Below are 22,438 nucleotides of genomic sequence, written 5' to 3' on the forward strand. Positions count from 1 at the left end.
TTAAATAAATCTCTTCTCATATTAGGAAATTTCTTGGTTAACTAACAATGGATTTATTATGTACATCAAATTTTTGTGTTAGGCAGGTTCACACATGGATAAGTATTTCAGTAATCTCTACCAATGGAAAGATGACAATGGGATACAGAGACATTGAAAGGTGATCTTTTAAATTGTATTTTTTTCTAGCACTCTATGTATACATTCCATGTGAACAGCATTTATCTTCCTTTCTTGTTTTTTTGTGGACCTGAAATAGTGAGTTACAATCCTAAGGAATGCCAAGTAAATGTTTCCCTTTGTCAAGCTACGCTGAAAAATGAGCTACATTTAATGTTTAATACTGTTTATAAGTGGAAATAATATTTACCCTTCTAAGACAGAACCTATGACTGCTTTATATCTCTGTGAGCATCATTCAAGATAGAGGGATGCCAGCAAGAGTGACAGATCAGGTGAAGTACTCGGGTTGGGACAGCAGTTGTGCAGAAAACCTTTCAGAAAATGACTTGAAAAACTATGAGCCCCTAACCTGCCCCACCTTTAAAGTAGCTACATTTTTATTACTTTGTATGAAGCACCCTGGTAGGGCCTATTCAGACGGATCAGGACAGATGATAAATGAAAATCTATTCAGGCTCATGAGGCTGATGCATCAACTGATTTATTCTTACAGGCAGTTTAACATAATCGTGGAGAAACATTCTCTGCAGAAGAAAGTTATGTTACACCCCCTCAATTTACTTAAACATCATTCTCACAAGTGTGAGAGGTTGCAAAGCAGTCAGCACAGTAAAAAGCTCCAAAGAAAAACCATCCCTAATCTTTAGACTGAGTAAATTACATAAAGACGAGAAACCAAAACAATTAAAAAACTGTAATTACCCTTCTGTAATGAATCACAGGTTTAATTCAAGCAGTCACCCTCAATGATAAATGTTTTTATTTACTGAATCACAAGTTTAATTCAAGCAGTCACCCTCAATGATAAATGTTTTTATTTATTGCAATGAGCGGCTACAGCCTAAATAGGAGGGAGCATTCTACACAGTTGGGCTCCCCCCACCCCCTCCCCCCATCTATTGCTGCTTCTAAAGTAGTGGCAGAAAATTGGCACAACTTTTAGATGCATTATATATGAAAAAAATGGAGAATTTTCTGCTTTTCATGTTTGAATTGTACTTGTGAAACCAAATTAATTAGCAGGAAAAATCAGCAACATAATATTTTTTTCCTCTGCAGTTCTTAATATATCTAATTTCTCACTTTTCATCATTCACAAAATCCTGACAGTATTTTCATCTACTCAACCATTATAGCAGCCATCTCAAACAGATTTGGAAAACAGAGAAAATTCCCTCCAAAATCCACTCCGGCCCCTTGATTCTAAAGAAAGCTCTAAATCACAGAAATCCACATAGTGTGGGTGAAACTGAATGACCCACCCAACAAAAGAGCACATTCCCACACTCTGGGAGGGAACAAAAGTGAGTGTGTTCACATGATGTTGCCATTTTTATTAATGAAAATTTAAACACTTGATTTCAACTTTCAGTATTCAAAATCATCAGCAAGGAAAAAAAATCATACATAACCACAACCAATGTTTTTCCACAAAAAAAATCCCACTCACATCCATTACTGACCACTGCATAAGGAATGGTTCCCTGCCTATAGCACACAGGGGTTGGAACTAGATGTTTTTAAGGTCCCCTCCAACCCAAACCATTCTGTCAGGCTATGAATCTCTCTCTTTAAAATTCCCAGGTGACTCTTATTCTCCTTCACAACACTATTCTTCCAGCTACCTTCTCACATCAGCTGGGTGCTTAAGAGGCTCCAGAAGACAAAGATCATCTTCAAAACTGAAAATAAGTTAATAAGTTTCCAATATTTTTTTTTTTCATTTCCAGAATACATCTCTCATTTGGAATATGAATTATAAATAAAATGCTTCCATCTTCCCACTTAGTTTATTAGAGTAAACTAAGAAATTACCATTTTGTCTAATTACAGACTGTATTAGCTACAGGCTACCTATGTCTTCCTTAAACACATCTGGAATTCAGCTTCCAAACTTGGTCCTTGACCATGATGAAGAACTGATATTTTCACTATGGCACAGATACACTAAATTTCTCCTGTTAACAATATGTCTTGGCAAGAATTGTCTTCCTTCTACCTGGTGCACAGAAAAAGTTACAAACACTTAATACAGACAAGGCATTCCTTCAATAGGCAACTGTTGAGGACAACTTTTTTGGTGAATGAACAGAGATTGCTTCTGCAATAAAGAGGTAGGACGAGCACTTCAAAACAAACTGTAATTGTACTCGTTTCCCTTTTTAAAAAAACCCAAACATTATATTATTCAAAAAACTCGCAATATGATAATTAGATTTTCTGTAATTTAACATTCACTCTATTATGAATTGAAGTGAATTTTAGATGGGATTTCAACTTTCTTTAACAAAAATGCCCTAATTAAATTTAATTAAATCAGTCATCAAATTTCCTTAAATATTAGATATGACAGCTACAACACCAGAGTATCTTTACATGGCTTATTCCACTCTTTGGAAGAGGCACACCCCCAAAGTACAGCTTATTATGGGGCATGGCAGATAGAAATTTATCTACCCTGTGAGGTACATCTGCTGTGTGTCTCTATCTGGTCCTTCAGAGATGGTCAACACAACCAGAAACACAAAATTTCAAAACCCATTTCAAAACTTGCAAAATTAAATTAGTGGAGGAGGATTTCAGTTTAAAAATGCTGCATCATGTTGTCTAGGTGCTGTTCTAGTAAGTGTTTTTGTAAGCAAGACTAATAGCTGTACACAAAATCTGCACAATTGATTGGGAAAAAAACCCTTTTTCTTAAATAAATCTCCCTTATCCTTGCACATTGTATTCTGATGCTTATGTATCATGTTTAGAATGTAAACATACGCAGAATGACTGGTACTTGCCTACAATCAACTGTTTGGTACTGTTGTTATCATTTTAGTTTCAAACTTCAGCTCCAATGCCAAAAATTCCTAGTCGTTAAAACTGTGTCCATTTAAGATTGATAGAGCATACTGCAGAAACTTTGAGAAAGAACTCTTCATGAACGCAAGTTAACTGATAATTAATTGCTATCATAATCTATTTTATGGAGAGCCTAATTGATTTTGATTCTTCCTTTCAGTCTTTCAGTCAGGGGAAGGGGACTGTCTGCCCACGCATAAGTCAGAACAGCACTTTTCTCTTCCTGTGTGGGATCAGAACCCAACCTTTCAATTGGTTGCTCTGGACTTTGGGAACAATTGACTTCTAGAGAGGATGATTTTGGAGCTACTTGCACTGAGAAACTGTTAACAGCTTTCTTTAAATTGGTCATTTTCGTCTTCCCTTCAATTGTAAGGGCTGAGTCACTCTTTGTCCTTTTGCTAGAAACAGTGCTACTCTTTTTCTTTGTAAAACATTTTTTAAATTGGCCAGGGTTCAGTTGCCTTTTCTGCTGCTCATAAACAAGGATTTTATCCATGTGCCCATCATCACTGTCGCTAGAAGAGTATCTGTTCTGACAGACACTCTTTTTAAAAGAAGCCTTCCAAGTAGTTTCAATACAAGCTTCTTTAATGTGACAGCCAGTTGCATCTGCTGGCGTTTGAGACTCTGGAAGCATTTCACACCCAGGATGAAGTGTCTCTGTTGTTTGCCCATCGAAAGCTAGAGATGCTGAAACACTTCTATAAGGGTGTTTTTGCACCATTTCAGCCAGGATGTCAGCTTTTTCGTATGCATCCTGATAGATATGTACACTGCCTTCACTCACAGAGTTTTCTGATAGAACATTTTTATTTTTCTGCACAATGTTATTTAACTGACATGAGGAAGAGACATGATTTCTATCAGGATTCAATGTTTCTTTTGTTTGTTTAAAACAATTCAAAGACTCCAGTTGCACTGCATTTTCAGAAAAAGGCTGTGATGAAATGGGAGCCTTCTTAAGTATTCGCTCCCTTAAAGACCACTCCTGAAGTTGTCCCACAGCATCATTTGAGAACAAATCATCTTCACTATCAGAATGCATATCAGACTGTGTAACATCAGAATACTCTGAGCTATTTCTTACTGTTTTGTGATTTAGTGGATGTGAGTATTTTATGCATGTGGTTAAGTCAGCTGCTGAATCATGGTCATCACCTCTATGGGCTGATGAAGTGCTGTAGGAGGTTTCTTTCCCATCAGTACTGCTCAGTTGCAGACCAGCTGGTACAAAGGAAGAGGATGATATCCCTGAATACTTAGTGCATTGTGAGGGCACAGATGAATCAGCAAGAGCAGCTGCTGATGCTGACACATGAACTGGTGCTATGCAGGAAGATGAAGGTAATGCTACGTCTTTTGATTCAGTACTTCTCTGCTGAGTCTGACCTTCTGGGGGAGCTTTTGTATCTGACATGGAGTGTTGCACAGGAAGAATTCTGTGTGTAGGCTTTATATTAATTTGAGACAGAAGACTGGTAATTTCATCACAAGAATTTGGTAACACCTTTTCTTCTGATCTGTCTTTCTTTTCTGAAAAGAAAAATAATAAAAAGTGCACTTTGAATAGCATATAAATCACAGTTCATATTTTTTAGTGCAAAAGTACAGAATTGTAAGATTAAAGCACAGTCCCTGTGAGGTATCATGACCTCATCTTGCTTTGGCATTATATTGTTCAAAAGAGGGAGAAATGTTTTTTTTCTTTTTTGCATTCTGGCAAGACACATAAATTCACAAGAAATAAGCTTCTGGACTCACTTTTCTGTTTCTTCTGAAGAATGTTTGACTTTTCCACTTCATAGAGGGCAACAACATCAGGATAAGCAGCCTGAAACAAAGTCTCTTCTTCTACTGTTACTACAAACAACTCCACAGGCTCATCTTCTGGATCAACATAATGTTCTGAAAAAGTAATGAATGTACTTTTGATATGAATGTCAAAGTATGGAATGGAAAACCAAACAGCAAAGACCTGAATACAAAGAAGGTACATAAAAATTCAAGAGTATGATATTTGAGATTTATCTACAAGTGAAGTCTTTTTTTTGCTGCCAGTCTCCCGGCATAAACGGACATACTACAGGGAGGAGTCTGGCAGCACAGAAAATTTTCTAGCTAGTAAACAGTGACAGCTTCAGGTACATAGTGAAATAAGGTATGAAATACACAGTTCAGGTCTTATTTACAAGTACCAGAAAAAGTAGCTGAAGACTGAGTCCCTTGCTTTCTAGGTAAATTTGTTTTCTTTAAAGCATTGCTTTTTCTTTCAGGGTATGTGAAATTTGATGCACATTTCCTGTTATTTCCACAGAACAGTCTCCAATCTTGCCCAGATTCCATTGTCTTAGAGTGTTGCCAAACTCTTGTCCTCTTTAAAGCTTGATTTTATCTTTTTCTATGACTGTTTTGTTCCATAATGTACATGGAAACCAGACCCACCTGGTTTTTGCCATTCAATTTCAAAACAAGGAATTCCATTTTTAACACGTGTCTTAACAATCCTGTAAGAAGAGGAAGTCCATTAAATGATTTAAATCTAGATTAAATCTAAAAATATTTCAATATTCTAATTTGGAATGATTAAGAGAAAAAAAACCAACCAAAACTTCTCATAAAATTGAAATTACTACATGTTTTAAAAAATACACTACTCTCTCTACAGTAAGATTTGGAGTACAGATTTGACCACTGAAACATTTTTATTTGACACTCAGAAGAACATTCACACAAAATAAAAAAGCCCTTCTGTAAGACACAAATCTAATGCAATCTCCTACAAACATCAGTTTGGTATCTTCAGCTGACCTGCCCGAAAGGCAGGTCCTGCTTGACCAACCCGATCTCCTTCTTTGACAGGGTGACCCACTCAGGGGCATAAGGGGATAGCTGTGGATATTGTCTGCCTTAGACTTCAGTAAAACCTTTGATGCCATCTCCCACAGCTTTCTCCTGGGGAAACTGGCTGCTCATATCTGGGATAGGTGCAGTGGGTAAAAAATGGTTTGTATGGTCAAGCCCAGAGGGCGTGGTGAGTGAAGTTAAATCCAGCAGGATGTCAGTGACTGATGTGGCTCCCCAGGGCTCACTACTGGGGCCACTCCTGTTTAATGTATTTATCAGTGACCTACAGGAGAGGATCAAAAGCAGTTCAGTCAGTTCAGTCAGTTCACAGACAACACCAAGTTGGGCAGGAGTGTTGACCTGCTGGAGGTCAGGAAGGCTCTGCAGAGGGGTCTGGACAGGCCGGACTGATGCTGAGGCCAATTGTATGAGGTTCAACAAGGCCAAGTGCTGCCCTTGGGTCACAACAGCCCCTGCAGCACTACAGGCTGGGGAGGAGTAGCTGGGAAGTGGCCAAGAGCAAAAGGATCTGGAGGTGATGGTCAACAGCAGCTGAACATGAGCCAGAGTGTGCCCAGGTGGTCAAGAAGGCCAGTGGCATCCTGGACTGGATCAGCAATAGAGCGGCCAGCAAGACCAGGGCAGTGATTGTCCACCTGCACTCAGCACTGGTGCGGCCACACCTCAAATCCTGTGTCTATTTCTGGGCCCCTCACCACAAGGGGTGGTACTGGATGTGCTGGAGCACGTCCAGACCAGGGCAGTGCAGTTGATGAAGGAGCTGGAGCACAAGTGTGAAAGGAGTAGTTGAGGAAGCTGGGGGTGTTTAGTCCAGGGCAGGCCTCATGGCCCTCTGCAACAGCCTGAAAGGAGGCTGCAGCCAGGTGGGGGTCAGTCTCTTCTCTTAAGTAACAAGTGATAAGAAAGAAAAGGAAACGCCTCAAGCTGTACCAGGGGAGGACTAGACTGGATATTAGAAACAACTTCTTCATGGAAAGGGTTGTCAAGCATTGGAACAAACTGCCCGGAGAAGTGGTTGAGCCACCATCTCTGGAGATATTTAATTTAAAAGATGTGTAGATATGGAACTGAGGTACATGGTTTAGTGGTGGACTTGTCAGTGTCAGGTTAATGGCTGGACTTCTCCAAACTAAATGATTCTATGATTTTAAGATACCAAATCCAGAGAAAGCTGTTGTCCTGGACAGTAATTTTCTGAATGACTAGATAGGGTCATTTTTATCTTTTGCATGAGACCATGAGGAGAGACACAACTTGAACTGAGCAGGGCCAGTCAGTCACTGAGATTTTTCTAAAAAGACTATCTACACCCCAGTTTAATAGCATCCTATGCATGAAGAGTAGGATCATGCTGATCCTGCTGACCATTACTGCACTTTTAAACACTTGTTAACAAAAAAAATCTTCCAGAGCATGCACCATCTCTCTTTTAAACTCCTGAAATATCAGAAAGTGCTATAAACAGAGAATGTCAATTAATTCATTCATCAAGGTAAATGCTGGTAATTTATCTTGCCAATCTATTTAAAAAGCATTCTCCAACCAGTCTCCCCAATCTTTTGAAAGCCAACACTGAATAGATCAAGATATGACACATCTATGGTGACACATATATGATACTAATTCAAGATATGACACATCGACCCAGAAGTGATACTATCACACTGCTCTTGACTGTGCTGCTGTGCCCCAAAATTAATGTCTAAAAACCTTGACTAGCATGGAAAAATTACTAACCAATAAAAGAATTAGGGAGGCAGGGAGAATTTGGGTTTCATTTGGGAAACAAAATCATCAGATAAAATAAGTCACAATTCCCTTCACAAAGTGAAGTTCAGATTTGCCAACAGACGCTGTAGATTCTGGAAGTTGACTTAAGTTTACGAAAAGATTAGATCATTAAAAAAATTACACTGAAGGCTGACAGAATAAGAAAATGCTAATTCTGACTCAGTAAATTCCTAAGTAATAGAAATCTGGATGGTGGGAAATTATTCTGGGTGAAAGTAATTACATGCTTATCTTGCTTTTTCTTCCCTGCATGTCCATTTTAATAACAGTATACCTGGCCATTTTTACATTCCTAAATGTAGCAGTCCTGAATGAAAAGTAGTGTTGACACATAGTACAATGACAGCTGATAGGTCTGATAAGCAATCAGAGATTATGACTGAATTTGCAGTTGCTAATTTCTAAGCCTGAACTCTTACTTTGAGACACAGAATTCAATTAAATATCTGCTAAGAACCTGAGCATAGGACCAAGGCAGGTCCAAGGACAAGGAGCAAAAAGCAACCACAGGAGAACCCAAGCACTGCCATTTAGAATGAAACTGCTCTATGTATTACTTTGTGCAGCAGTAGTAGAATTAGTGCACTGATCTGAATTTTTACCTCTATTCAAAACAAGCACAAAACTTGAAACAAAGATAGAAGAAAACTGTATTTCTTTTTTTTCCGAAAAACCTTGTGGTTTTTATCTGCCAGCAGAAGTAAACATATTAAGTGCAAGGAATCAAGCTACATTACCGTATTGCCTGCAGTTGTTTTGAGTCAGTGTATCCAGATTTTCTCTGGATCATATCATAACGTGTCAAAAGTGCAAACAGCTTCTTACAAGCATAATGTTTGGGCCATTCCATCTTCTCTGAAGCAAACAGCTGTTTGTATAAAAGAAAATTCCATACTTTAAAACATTATTTATTCTGTTAGATAGTTATGTAGTTGGGACACTGGGCTAAATACTTAAAATCTCTAGAGTGCATTTATACATTGGTGTAATGCCCAACAACACCTGACTGCCAAGGGAGGGAATGGCCATCCCTAGCAGGGCACATTCCTCAGCTGTCAGTGACTACGGATCAGCTGTGTGGTGGCAGCAGCAGAGATAAGGCAGCTGTTAAACACCTTGTCAGGTTCACATCATCTCTACTAGGAGCTGTGAAAGTTACAGATTTCACATGTGAGACAATGAACATGGATTTTCATTAAAGCCACATTGTTTGACTATGATCTATTTTACTATCTGTAATTCTTACACTGTCATCAAACCCAAAAAATGAAACATTGTAAAAGATTATGCCAATAAAAAACAAGTAAAAAGCCTTCCTAGAAAACAATGCTAATGGGCATATATTAACACTCTCACCCCCATCTAGCAATGAAAAACAAAACAATGACAAGCGAGCTTTCTCTTTCTTCCACTTTTCTATCTACCTATTTACAGCAACTGATTTTTTCCAAAGTTCAATTTTAGGCTTTCAAAACAGTGAGGTATATTAAGATGTTGTAGCAAGATTCTTTAGTTCTTATTTCAAACAAAATTACCAACAAAGATCATCATTATCACAGATGCCTTCCTTAGTAATAAATAAAAGAGTACAAAGCTGAATATTCATAATTTTGTTACATACCTGAAAGGACAATAAATTTGGCCTTTGACATTCTTTTATGTTGGTCAATTTATTCTTGTTTACAAGAAACTCTTGGGTAACCTCGAGATAAAACAAAAAAGAAACAGTTTAAGAGAGGATAAAAAGCTGAAATTGAAACTAATTGATTATAACAATTTATATTAAGTAGTCTTGTTTGTTACCTCAGAAAATGGAAAGCCCTCACAACTCATGGCTTTTCTGGAGGTAAAAACAAATGTGTTAGGAACTGAGGACAAATGGGGAAAATGCAGCACCTAAATGCTCACCCTGCATATGAATGCAGGGAAAAGCAGTTAAATTCTCAGGCCATTCCTACTTTCTGATACTGTCCTCCACTGAGTTTGCTTGTTTCACTCGCTCCCACCGATGCCATTCACATGGGCAGCAGAGTTTGGAGTCATGGGGTTTGCAGCATCTCACACTTTCACAGAATTTACATCCGTTGTGCTCGTGGTCCTTGTAAGATCCTATAGCAACAGACACATAAAGTGAGGAGAAAAGGGATTCCCAAAATCTCCAAAGCTATAAAGGCAATATTGCAAATACAAAGCTCAGAACATGTATGACTGTGATGTAAATGGCAGCTGTAAGCAGATCTGAGTGCATTAGTTGCATTTATGAATCTATAGTAAAAACTGAAAAAGACATGCAGGCTTTCATTTTTCTGAAGACTTTTCCCTCAACAGTTTCAGATCTTAAGCTGGAAGCTTTTTATCAGAAAACTACAGAAGTAATGTGTGATAACCTGGAAAAGCACATATAAGTAATATATTTGAATCAGGCTTTTCCTTCACCAAATGATGTATTTGAATGAGTTCACTAATCAAAGATGATACCAAAATCAGGCATCATACTTGGGATTAATTTCTTCTTGAAAAAACACTGCCGCATACCTCATCAATGATGAGATTCAGTCCTTTGATGCAGGACCAGTTCAAGCAACTAAATAAATAGTTGCCAGGATGTATAGAGTATAACATGCTGTCTTTATTGATCATGTTAAAAAGGCAAATATCTGGGATCCCACAACAGCATTACGATAACATTCCATCTGCTGTCAACTAGTTACACATTTGAAGAAAATCAGTCCCAAGCCTTAGAAATGTTTATATAAGGGTACATATACACAATATTGAAAACATGAAGATGGAAGCTGAAAAGCATTATAACGCTAGTAGAAAAAACCCCATAATCCAATAAAACAAAACCCATCACCCCATAATAAAAAGTAAACAATTAGGCTAAAAGTACGGCTCAGCACTTTTCACACTGACCTGGATGATGGCACTCTGAACAGTGAATTACCCTTTTAACAACCAAAAGTGGATTATCATCATAGTGAAATTGATCCTTCCACTGCTCAAACCTAAAAGGATGATGTTAAAAGGATCAAGAAATATTTTTAGCTTTCACACTTAAACCACTGAAAAATAATTTCTTTATACTTGTCAAGCATTTATCCAAGAAACAGTTTTCCAACTTATGAAACAGGGTTCTTTTGCAGTACATCATGTCAGATTTCTAGAATTCACACACATGATGATAACAAACATAGAAAGCACTTGGTATTGCAACTCCTAATCTAAAAACGAGCACGTCTCATCAGTGCCCACAACTTTCACTCCAATATAACAACTGATACCTACTAGCTCAAGAGTTAGGAGCCAGCTAATGTTTAAAACAAGTAAGAGATTTGCCTAGCAAAACACCCAATTCCTTTAGCAAACACAAGATAAGGAATGTGGTAATATCCTCCCTAACTTAAAACAATTACAAATGTTGTCCTGGAGTTGAAGTACATACTATTAAGTCTTTGAATAAAAAAGCAATAAATTCCATTTTACCTTTGCAATAAGTTTTCACCTTGCAGAGTCTCAATTAACTTTAAAGCTTGCTCCTTCCCAACTCCTGGAACCCCCTGTAGAAAAATATGAAATATTATTTAATTAGAAACAAAATATTCATATTCTCACAAAAACATCTTTATTACATAGCAGAGAGTGATGACAAAAAGTTATTCCAGATGTTGAGAATAAACTGAGAAAAATATTTTTGACCAAGTTTAAGGGCCAAGAGAAGGTGATAGATTACAGCTGCAGTGCTAGTGTAATACATAAGTTGTTCTTATGCTAAACAGCACCTGAGATAAAACAAGGCAAAGAAGGAAGCAGGAAGCAATAATAAACTAAAAAGTTTGATTCAGAATAGAGAAGTTACAATGAAGTACGAAACACTGGCACAGTTGCCCAGGCAGGTGATAGATGCTCCGTTCTGGAAATATACAAGGTAAGGCTGGAATCGGGCTCTGAGTGACCTGATTTAATTGAAGATATCCCTCACTTCAGGGGGTTGGACGAAGTGAACTTCAGGGGTTCCTTCTGATCCAGACTACTGTATCAGACTACGATTTAGAACACACACATATTGCTTTCCAGTTCTTTACATCTTCACCCTATTTTGCCAAGAATCAATACACCTGACTAAGAAGATTGTATTGAGTGCACTTTCTACAGCATCATAACAAATAAATCTAAATTTATTCAGTTGTAATGGCACAATTGAATACATAGAACCATATAAAATAAATCTGCATTTCAAACCAAGTTCTCATTGGACTAGAGTCAGACATTCAAGTAAAGTCAGATATTCAGCTTCTGCAAGGAAAGCATTATTTTGATGTGTTTTCAACAAAACAAGTACAATTATAGCGTGGTACTCTCATTTATCTGTTCTGCCAATCTCCATTCCCAATGGACTCCCATAATTCAGCTTTCTTTACAAGTTTCTGTCTTAATCTACTTTGCCGAGCTGCAATAACTCAAAGGATCTATCTGCCATCACATAATTGTGACATTTTAACACTATGTAAGAACTTGGCATTCCAGAAGTTATTGTGGTACAATAACTACTGATTATCCACTGGTTTTTTTACTCCCTCTCTTTACAGTGGTAACAAACTATTTACAGATTCCTATAACAGAAGCAAAATTAAAACAAACAAACAAACAAAAAAAAAACAAATCCCCCCCAAAAATAATGAAAGGTTTACAGTATCAGTTGTTCAAAGGACAGTTTAATCTGACACATAATTATTTAAGAATAACGAGGTATCTGCTGCACGCCTGAATGAGAGCAATCATTGCCTACATGAACTGTATGGAAATCAAGTTTCATCCCTCCCCTTTCAAATAGCCATTGCAACAGCTTCTGTTCAAATTATCAAAAAAGAAATCAAGAGTTTACAGGAAAGAAAAAAATAAAGAAGTGAAGTAGTAATGAGTGAGATTCCTCACAATTAATTAGGTGAACTTCCAAATGTATCACTTCTAATTCTTCGTAAATTATATATTTACAAGCAATGGAACAGCAATACATCCAAACTGCATCCAGAACTGCCTTTACTAATAACTACAGCTCAAAACCACCACTACTAAGTCTTCCAAAGAGCACAGACAAAGCCATTTTTTCCTGTTTTGCACAGCTCCTCTGCCAGGGATGCACTTGTATGTGACTTGTTACAAAGCATCCTCATAAACAATCGAGTTCTCACACCTTGGCTCAATGCAATCAGCATCTAAACTTTTACCTTCACCTCCATTATAGAAAAGGTTTGGAACAACACAAAAGAGTCTTAGAAAGACTGATGTTCATGAACCATTCTGAATATCTTTAACCTTTTACAAACAGAATTTACAGTGACTTCCTATACATCTACTGGATCTCAGTAATCACACATTGCATAAGCTTTCCCAGCATGCACATTCTCTCTCGAAACACTTTGTTGTTTTTCAAGACAGTGTAAGTGTCAAATAAAAATAATTATATTGCTTACCTTTGGAAGATAATCACAGCCCAGAAGAACTGCTAGCCCAATCAAAGACTCTCTGTCACAACCGAGTTTCTCTTTAATAGAGGACATCGTGTAACTGTCAAGATGTGGATCCTGCAAGAGAAATTTATTACATATTATTTCTGTTACAGGGAAGGAACTGCCCTGAGTCATGTTCCATTTGGACTGGTTACTCACCTCTATTCACCCACACCCACAGGAAAGAGGTCTACCCCATAAGAGGGGTCTAACAGAAAAAAAAAAAAAATTGCCATTAAAATTTATAATGTAATGCATGGACACCACATGAACAACTACAGTACTGGAACTTCAAGTATGGGCATCAACTGTTGAAAAAAACTAAAATAAGACAAGAGGTCCAGCACACAGCTGGATAACCACGTTACACAACAGGTGAGCAACTGGCTCACGCACAAAGAGTCACAGTGGATAGGGTTAAATCAAGCTGGCAGCCTCTCACAAGAGGAGTTCCACAGGGCTCCTATCCTCAGCCTACTGCTCAACATCTTCATTATTACCCCGAATTTGATACCAAATTCAATTTCAGGACTGGAAGGAACACTAAGTAAGTTTACCAACAACACTAAATTGGGAGGAGTTGTTGGCTCCCTGAAAGGCAGTGAGAGAAACTAGAGCGATGAGTCACCAAGCACATGATGTTTCACAAGGGGAAGTGCTGGATTCTGCACCTGGCACGGGGTAACCCTGGCTGTGTGCACAGACTGGGCAATGAGAGGCTGGAGAGCAGTGCCATGGAAAGGGACTTGGGGGTCCTGGTGGATGGCAAGTTGAACATGAACCAGCAATGCCCTGGCAGCCAGGAGGGCCATCCCTGTCCTGGGGACATCAGGGACAGCATCGCCAGCCAGGCAAGGGAGGGATTGTCCTGCTCTGCTCTGCACTGGGGCAACCTCACCTCCAGTGCTGGGGCAATTTTGGGGTGCCACAATATTAAAAATTCATTAAGTCATTACAGAGCATCCAAAGGAGGTAACAAAGATGGTGAAACGCCTTGAGAGGAAGCTGTACGAGGAGTGGCTGAAGTTTTTTCGTCTCTTCAGCCTGGAGGAGACTGAGCAGAGACCTCACTGCAGCTTTCAACATCCTCACAAGTGGAATGAGAGGGGCAGACACTGATCTCTGATCTTTTCACTCTGGTGACCAGTGACAGGACTTGAGGAAGCAGCATGAAACTGTGTTGGGGGGGTTTGGGTTGAGTATCAGGAAAATGTGTTTCACCCAAAAGGTGGTTGGTTACTGGAACAGGCTCCCCAGGGAAGTGGTCACAGCACCAAGACACACCTGACACACTTCAAAAAGTGTTTGGACAAAGCTCTCAGGTACATGGTGACCCTGGGGATGTCCTGTGCAGGGCCAGGAGTTGGACTCAATGATCCTGATGGGTCACTTCCAAGTCAGTATATTCTATGACTCTAGGTGTTTTTATTGTTTACTACCTGTAGAAAAAAGTGTGGCAAAATGAACATTATCAAATCCTAGTGGCTGTGCCAAGTCATTTCAGGAAGTGAAGTTTTTAAAATGCATGTAAACATTTCAATGCACTACTTAAGTAAAATGAAAAAGAATAAAAATGTTACCTAACATATTAGGCATAAGATACAGGAATATTTGAAAGGTAAAGGGACTCAAATACAAAATGGAATCAAGATTAACATTAATTAAAATATAGGCCACTGCCTTCTTCCTCAATCATGACAAAAAAAATCCCCCCACAAGCCAACAAACTAAAGTGATCCATTTTGCTAGAACAGCTGCCCCTGACAGAGTGCCCCCTGCACACTCACAAATTATTTTTTATGCTGACCTATATATGTATATAAGTACACCTGAAAGATTAAGCTTGCCTTCACTGTTGATGATAAATGACAAGGAAGCTGAATGAAAGAACCAGGCCAAGGAAGAACTCAAACATGGTGTCACCAAAGCAAATAACTGTCTATCAATCCTAATTATTTTTTAGAGTTAATTATTTATAGTGCACTTCTTTTGTTCTATTGATTTTTTTTTATCTCCAATGTATTTTTTCAACAAGACTTTCAGATGGACAGTATAAATTACAGAAATTTGGGGTAGCCTTTCACCATTTCTGGAAAATTGTATTCTTAACAAACGAACACTTCAGTTTAAGGCCATAAATTATTTGTTTTTTTGAATGATCACAAAAACTGATTGTGATAAAGATGTACAATCCCTACACTATTCATAATCGATTGGGAAGAACAGCATTAATTGCAAGTATATTCATAATAAAATGAACCTGTAAGACATAAGTATGTGAACACTTATTAGCCCCAGGAGGCTGATCACTCTCGTATGACCTAAGGGGACAATTTATAGGAAGCAATTACTTCATTCAACTTCTCCACAATAAAAGAGGAAATAGGAAAAAAAATTGCTATTTAGCTTTATATGAGACACCACAGGGTACTACAAACACAGGTAATATTAACCTGTTCTCAGTAGTTTTCCTCTCACAGCCAACACAAGAATTACCAGTGAATCAAATAAAATGTTTCTGTCTTAAACATACTATTTCAAACAAATCTAACTACAAGGTAAGTTTAATAACATGTAAGTATTTTTTTTCAAGTCCCTTCTTTCTATTTACATTTCTGTAAAGAGCCTATAGAAAGAGTGGGAACAGGGTGAGGTACATTACCTTAGCATTCATAGCAAAGTTCCTATAAACTGTTTGAGCTCCATACAAGAAAACATCTCCATCATTGGTAAGGCAGCCATCAACAAGTCCTTTTGCATTTAGGTAGGCACACATTGCCTCTGCTTCTCCAGCCGCTTGAACCCAAGGGACACCTAAACACTCCAGCATTTCAAGACACTAGAAGAAGGAACACAAAGGGAAGAGGTTGAATGCTGAGCTATTAAATTCACTTATTAGCATGCATTTTTTCAGACACAAGTGCATTTAAAAACTGCTACTGTTGTTCTGTCTATATAACACCTCATTAATGAAAGCACTACTTAAGCAAAAAATAATTTCCTGTAACAGTGAAAAGTAGATATCCATGAAAAGCTAAGTATTAATTACAGGACTTAAACACAGCATGATTAATGGCTAAACTCCTTTACAAAAATCTTTATACTTTAAATAGATATTTAGGATGTGTTTAGAAGAGTAGTAACAAAGGAGAATTATCTTTGAGAAGTAATGCTGTCTACTCAAGCAGTAATGCTGAGCCAGAACAGACATCCTCCAACAGGTGCCAAACTCCAAGAGTATCAAGCAGAAAAGTACAATGCTGTCATCCTACCAAAACTGGACCACTGTACAAGACACACCAATATATACTTACAAATTTCAGAGAAAATACTTCCTTATAGAATTTTAGAATAAAGGATTGTTGTATTGTATTTTTATATTTCTGTAATAGTTCTGTAATGGTTTGCCCCTCCACCCAATGGTTCCACCCCGAGTTTTCCTGCAGTTCCCTCAATGTCAATGTCCCTGTCAATGCTTAGTCACTCTCCTCTCTCTTCCCTGGTACCTTGTCCATCACCCGGCTCCCCATCCCATTCTTCCAGAATCTTCTACCCTGGGTGTCAAGGGATTGAATGAGGGCCGGGGTCCTGCCCTTAGGTTTTCCCCATTGGTTTTTGTATCTATCTATCCTTTCACCTTCCACTCCCCCAAATCCCCCCATTGGTCAATGGGCGTTCCCTTCTCCTTGTTAGCGCCCCGGTATTTAAGATGTTGCAAAAGCCTTAAGGCCACTTTTGGCTGCTGGACACTGTAATTCAGAGCTCCTCGGTGTGGAGTTGTGTTTTTAGATTTTATTATATTTGCATTCTGTAATGGTTTGCTCTTATGTACCCTTGCATGCTATTTGGTTTCTCCCTGAGTTTTCCCGCCTTCCCTCCTGTGTCAGTCACCCATAAAACTGTTTAGTCATTCCCCCGTCCCCTCCCAGGTGCCTTGTCCATCACTCGGTGTCCCTTCCCTTACATCTGGAAGCTTCCATCCAGGGCACCGGGTGATTGGATGAGGATCTGGGGTCCCTCCCCTGCTCCTCCCTCATTGGATCCCTCGTAGGTCGGTCCCCGCAAGAGCCACTCCTTAATGTCTTCCTTTTGGACAGTCGGTTCCCCTCCCTCCCAGTATATAAACTGTTGCAGGCACCTCTCCGCTGCTCTTGTTGGTTGGCTGTGTCCGCTTGCTGTTGGGCCCCTCTGGGTCACTATAAAGCTTAGGGGTTTAGCCCCCAGCAAGAGTCTCTCCTTTACTTCGCCGTCGTTGGGATCTGCAGCATCCTCAGAACCCACAGAGGCACTCCCTAAAGCCCATCTGGGTCCAGCGGGGGGTGCTTCCTGCTGCCCTACTCGCCCCATCAAAGAGCTAGCCGGGGCTGAGGAATTTGGGACAAGGATTTGGGGTGAGGACACAGCACTCCGGAGCCTGCATTAAAACTGAAACTGTTTTCCCAGCCTTGAGTCGGCTCCCTCATTACCTCCTCGGACGCCGGCGCTCCCCCAAACAAGACAGGCAGTGTGACTTTCTGCCTCAGCTGCTCCCCGACTCCCCTGATCCAGGGGAGTGATCCCCGCAGCTGACTGTGCCTCTGCCGGGCAGGGGAAGCAGGGAGCTTCAGATTAGCACAGCGGCAAAGGATGAATTGGTATGTAAAGTCTAGTGAAGCCCTGAGTGCCCATAAATTCTACTTCATAAAATTTTGAGTAGACAAAAATGGCTAATGGGGGTGGGAGGATATGAAGATGTATAGATATTAACACCATAAAAGAACAGCAAAGTTAAAGTTTGCAATTAATGCTCAGTTATGTTTGTCAATCAAAACAGCACAACATGCACAGGAACATATCAATGAGAAAATTTTTCTGACATTGTTTCTCTTCTATAAACACTTAACAGGTGCTGTAAGGCCTGACTTCGAATGTGCACATTCCTTCAAACCTCAAAAAATTGCTTACATTTGTTGTGCATAAAGCTTTGAGACACTGAAGTGTTAGCGGTTAATGACTCAAACAACTGGCCACTTGAAAAAGCAGCAGGTGCTTTGCTGAGGCCAGGTCTGCACCCCCAGCCAAAGAGGAGGAGGTGTGTGTTGGGGAAACCTCTGATCCAGTATGACACAGGAGATAGATACCCACCATGGGAGGATGCCAACAAAAAACAGCCTTTGTTTAGCAACAAGCTGTTTTTTGAGCTGGGTGAGGCTAACAATAATCAGATCCTGTGAGGTGGGATAATGCTTTTTTTATCTTGCCAATTTCCTCCTTTACAGAACTGGCTCAAGTGTAAAAGATGTACAAACGAGTCATTCAGTGTCATTCCACCCTAATGTGCCCCAAAGGAATCTCTTAAAAAGAACCTGTTACCTGGCAGTAGGAGTGGTTGTAGCAAAAGCTACAAATTATTTCAAGTTCCTGTATTTAAGATTTCTTTCTATCACATTAAAAATACTTTAATACTCAGTTACTCACCTCTTTTAACATGGCTTTAAATAAAGATCTCCCTGTTCTTACAGCTCCAGCTTTCTTTGACGGCCCATAGCGCATCTCATTCCTCTTGCTCATGGTGTCTGCTTTCAGCCTGGGGGCCTCTCCCTCCATGACAAACACTAGTTTAATTCCCATTGATGTAAAGAAAGAGAACCGAAAAAACAGGTTTCTGCAATAAAGCAAAGTGTTTCATAAGCTGAACTATTTGTAAGACTGATTTCTTCAGACCTTTTCCGTATATCCCTTATGTTTTCGTGACCCTGCCACTGGAAAGATCCTAGCATTGTCTTTACCTCCAGTGATTCTCTCACCCCCAAGCTAAACCAATCTCTGAGCTATATTCCTGTCTTTGGTTGAAATTGTCATACTATGAAATTGTAGCAGCTTTACAAAATTCCCAAGAAAATACCACATAAGGACAGAAAATATCTTTTTTGGGTGTAAAGATGTAGGTGAACTTAAAAGGCTTAATAAAAATATATTCAATATCCAAAATCTGCCTCCAAACACATAATTACATTGATTCTTTTATATCAAATATTAACCCCAAATCTATCAATATAGGTACATATCAGGTGACTGAATGCTGTAGTATTGGAGAGACTTTTAGATACCATTACTATGCCAATTTATTTCATATGCAAACCAGCACCACTGAGGGGTGGAGTTTTACAAGGCTGCAGTAATAAATATTTGGACTACAACAGTAAAATTAACAGCAGTCATATCAAACAACATATGCCTTTACCAGTAATTCCAGTATCAATGTTTCAAAAGGAGTAGATCAAACACATATACCTCTTTGACAGACATGGAGAGACCATTACGCTAGATTTAATTTTGTACAGTTACTACTAGCAAAAAACAGTAAGCTGGTCTTTGGAGGTTAGTTCTATTTTCACAAATGATGTAAAAAAATCAATCCATACAATAACTTACTTGAAAATACAAATTATATTAAAAACAATTTTCAGCTGTCTGAAAACATTTTTTTTAAATGTTCAGAAATCTGTTCAACCCATTGTCTTCCTTTGGAGGTCTGGACTGATGCTTCCATTCCACTGCACACAGATATCCTACCAGACTGATGTAATGACTTCGGTAATGCTGCCAGTTTTACAGTTAATTATCCATTTGGGTTTGTAAGCATAAAACATTTTAAGACATTATTCTCAGAACGTGCTGAGATTTTTTATCATGCTGATTGTGCTGAACTCAACAGAAGTCACAGGAGTGTGTAACACCGTGTAGTAACTCAGTATTCTACACTGGTAACTAAAAACTGGTAACAACAATCACTGATGATAATTTGTGTATGTTTTCATTATTGTTAGCACTGTTTGCAGAGAACAGTGCTTTGAACTTATAGATGCTTAGAAATTCTCATTCCTTAGATAAGTCAATTAAATTAAAAATATATACATATTCCTCAAGTTTGTTCAAATACCTGAAGAATGATTTAAACATAATTAATGCAACATGGGGGTCTACTTAGAACTAACTTCAAACCCTTTACATATGTAGCATAAGTGATAACTGAATCAAAACACCAGTCATATGAATTTCAGAGCTACTCTTAGAAGTCTATTGAATAAGTAACATATTTAAATTATACAGCTCCAAGACGTTTGGCTCGAATAATTGATATGGATACCTGAGATGTGGCTTGGTAACTACTCCAACCATCTTTTTAACAGTCTGTGCTTCACAAACCCACAAACTCAAATCAACAGCAAGTGTTTTCCCTCTGAGACTACTCATGTTGACAGGTTGTCTCACAGGCTCAAGGATTTGCCACAGGTAAGTCACTCCCATTGTTTTCACTTCCTTGTTATCAGAAGGTAGATTTTAACTGTGAAGACCAAACAAAATAAAACAGTTTCAGCATGTGACATGAAGTGAAGCATTATGACTGTGAGGTTCAGAAGATAAGTTCTGTCACTGTAAGAACTTACAGTTCTGTCACTGTAAGTTCTACTTTTATGAGGCAAGAACACTTACAACCAAGTCTTCTAAGCGTAGTGACTCTAGTTCACAGATGGTTTATAATAAAATAAACCAAATACCTTCTTTGAACAGAACAATTGTATTTTTAATAAGCTGAACAATAAATCAGACTAGATGACCTACCAGTGTTCAGATATCTGCTTAAGACATGTGAGGAGCTAAGCCACCGTGTGGTCTCTCACATTTAACACCAGAGTCTGTCAGAACACCAAGCCTGCCTTTGGAGGATGCATTCTTTTATACTCTAATTCTGTTTTTAAAGCAAGGCTTTAAAATTCCAGGTTTTTAAACCAAGTTCTCATGTTAAGATTAACTTTCCACAGAAATTAGGTTTCTAATCCATTTCTTTAACTACTACAATGAGTCAACCTCATTTTAGGTGTATGCAGACAGAGTATTGACAGTGTCAAGCACATAAAAATTAGTTAAAAATACACATCAAGCATACAACTACATAGTACAGTTTCTTGAAGTCCAGGATAATCAGTTTCTTTCTTCTGGATGTTGCACAGGGGCAACATCCAAACCTTCCCAAAAGACAAACATAATAATTTATCTTCAGTGAGAGAGCACCTAACAAAGAAGGGAGATGTCTTTCTGATGTTATAATTCGGTTTCTGCTAGTTTGCATCGATATAATTTCTTGAAAAAACAACTGTCAGTCAGTTTCTAAACATTGTTAGGGAATGTCACATAGTAATTAATGGGAAAGACAAATACACTACAAACACCCTACAACTGGTTAGATTACAAGTAGTAATAAAAAAGCATAAAAATTGAAAACTAAAAAGAAGAAAAAGGGACGACTTTTCCACTTTAATAAAATATAGCTATTTGAGGACTTATGTTTTTCACATCACATTGAATATATATCTAATGGTGAGTTATGAAAGCCTGCAAGACTGGTAGGAGTCTTTGGTTTCTTTGAGTGTATTTCACAAAATATTTAAATTTGAATTCAATGTACAAATAGCTCAACTACTCTTAAAATGAATGATCTGTCTACTCGGGTTTTATTTAAGAGCTTCGTTCATCACAAGCCTCCAACCCTAAAGAGATAGCAACTTCCAAAGAAGCAAGACTAAACTTGATATATTTTCATATACTTAGAAATCACTGAAGATCGTTAACAGTAAACATAACCATCCGCAACAAAACCTTCTCAATGTCTCTTTAGGCCAGAATGTGCTAAACCTATAAAGCTTTTATGTCTTATTTAGTGCTTTAAGACTACATTCTACTCTACTAAGTTTTTTTACACTGCTAAATATGCCAATTACTTAAAAATAACCACGGAAAGCATTTAACGCTGAAATTAAATTCATACAGAGATAGTTTCACATATGACCAAGGTAACTTGCAAAGACAGCTAAGCATATATTTTATGTCTCACCCAGGGGCCTTTAAAAGGGAAGAAAAACACGGCAGAGAAAACACGAAAGCCCTGATGTTTTTAACAACTCTCCCCTCTCTCTGCGTTACCCGAGCACAGCTTTGCCAATAAACCTGCGCACCCGAAGGACAGCAGCGGCGCTCCAGCATCTGCAGATTCCTCCTCAAGCGCCCACGGATCTTCCCGGGGGATGCGCGCAGCCCGAGCCGCCCGGGAGCGCGGGCTCCGCGCACGCAGCGTTTAAATCTCCCGCCCCGCTGCGCCGGCGCTCCCCGCGCACCGCGCCCACAGGAACGGGCGTGCCCGAGCTGCCTGGGCCGCTCGGCTCGGCGCGGGAGCGGGCCCGCCCCCGCGGGGAGCA

At 38.9% G+C, this 22,438-nt stretch overlaps 1 protein-coding gene across 2 annotated transcripts; it reads right to left on the reverse strand.

Annotated features, from left to right (window-relative positions):
• Positions 1-2,982: 2,982 nt before the first annotated feature.
• GEN1 (GEN1 Holliday junction 5' flap endonuclease) lies at positions 2,983-22,338 on the reverse strand. Of its 2 annotated transcripts, none has more exons than XM_012572835.5 (14): positions 22,199-22,338; positions 20,332-20,529; positions 18,660-18,846; positions 15,865-16,041; positions 13,167-13,277; positions 11,179-11,252; positions 10,609-10,700; positions 9,651-9,801; positions 9,496-9,532; positions 9,314-9,394; positions 8,430-8,560; positions 5,479-5,540; positions 4,798-4,941; positions 2,983-4,569 (listed from the first exon to the last, which is right to left on the reverse strand). In XM_012572835.5, exons 2-14 carry the CDS (start codon positions 20,490-20,492, stop codon positions 3,167-3,169), a joined length of 2,811 nt encoding a protein of 936 aa, XP_012428289.4. In that variant the 5' UTR covers positions 20,493-20,529; positions 22,199-22,338; the 3' UTR covers positions 2,983-3,166. The 2 variants fall into 2 exon arrangements, with proteins under 2 accessions (XP_012428289.4, XP_012428290.4); XM_012572836.5 differs by having other exon boundaries at positions 22,167-22,305.
• Positions 22,339-22,438: the final 100 nt, after the last annotated feature.

This window comes from Taeniopygia guttata, chromosome 3 (assembly GCF_048771995.1).
Source record: "Taeniopygia guttata chromosome 3, bTaeGut7.mat, whole genome shotgun sequence".
NCBI classification, from domain to species: Eukaryota; Metazoa; Chordata; class Aves; order Passeriformes; family Estrildidae; genus Taeniopygia; species Taeniopygia guttata.

What these genes read in the sequence shown, in the direction of transcription:
- GEN1 (XM_012572835.5), bottom strand. Translation starts at nt 20,492, where the DNA reads ATGGGAGTGACTTACCTGTGGCAAATCCTTGAGCCTGTGAGACAACCT. An exon ending in AGGGCTTTCCATTTTCTGAG is followed by an intron (nt 9,395 to 9,495) that starts GTAACAAACAAG and finishes TTTTATCTCGAG; the next exon opens with GTTACCCAAGAGTTTCTTGT. An exon ending in CAAATTTATTGTCCTTTCAG is followed by an intron (nt 8,561 to 9,313) that starts GTATGTAACAAA and finishes TTATACAAACAG; the next exon opens with CTGTTTGCTTCAGAGAAGAT.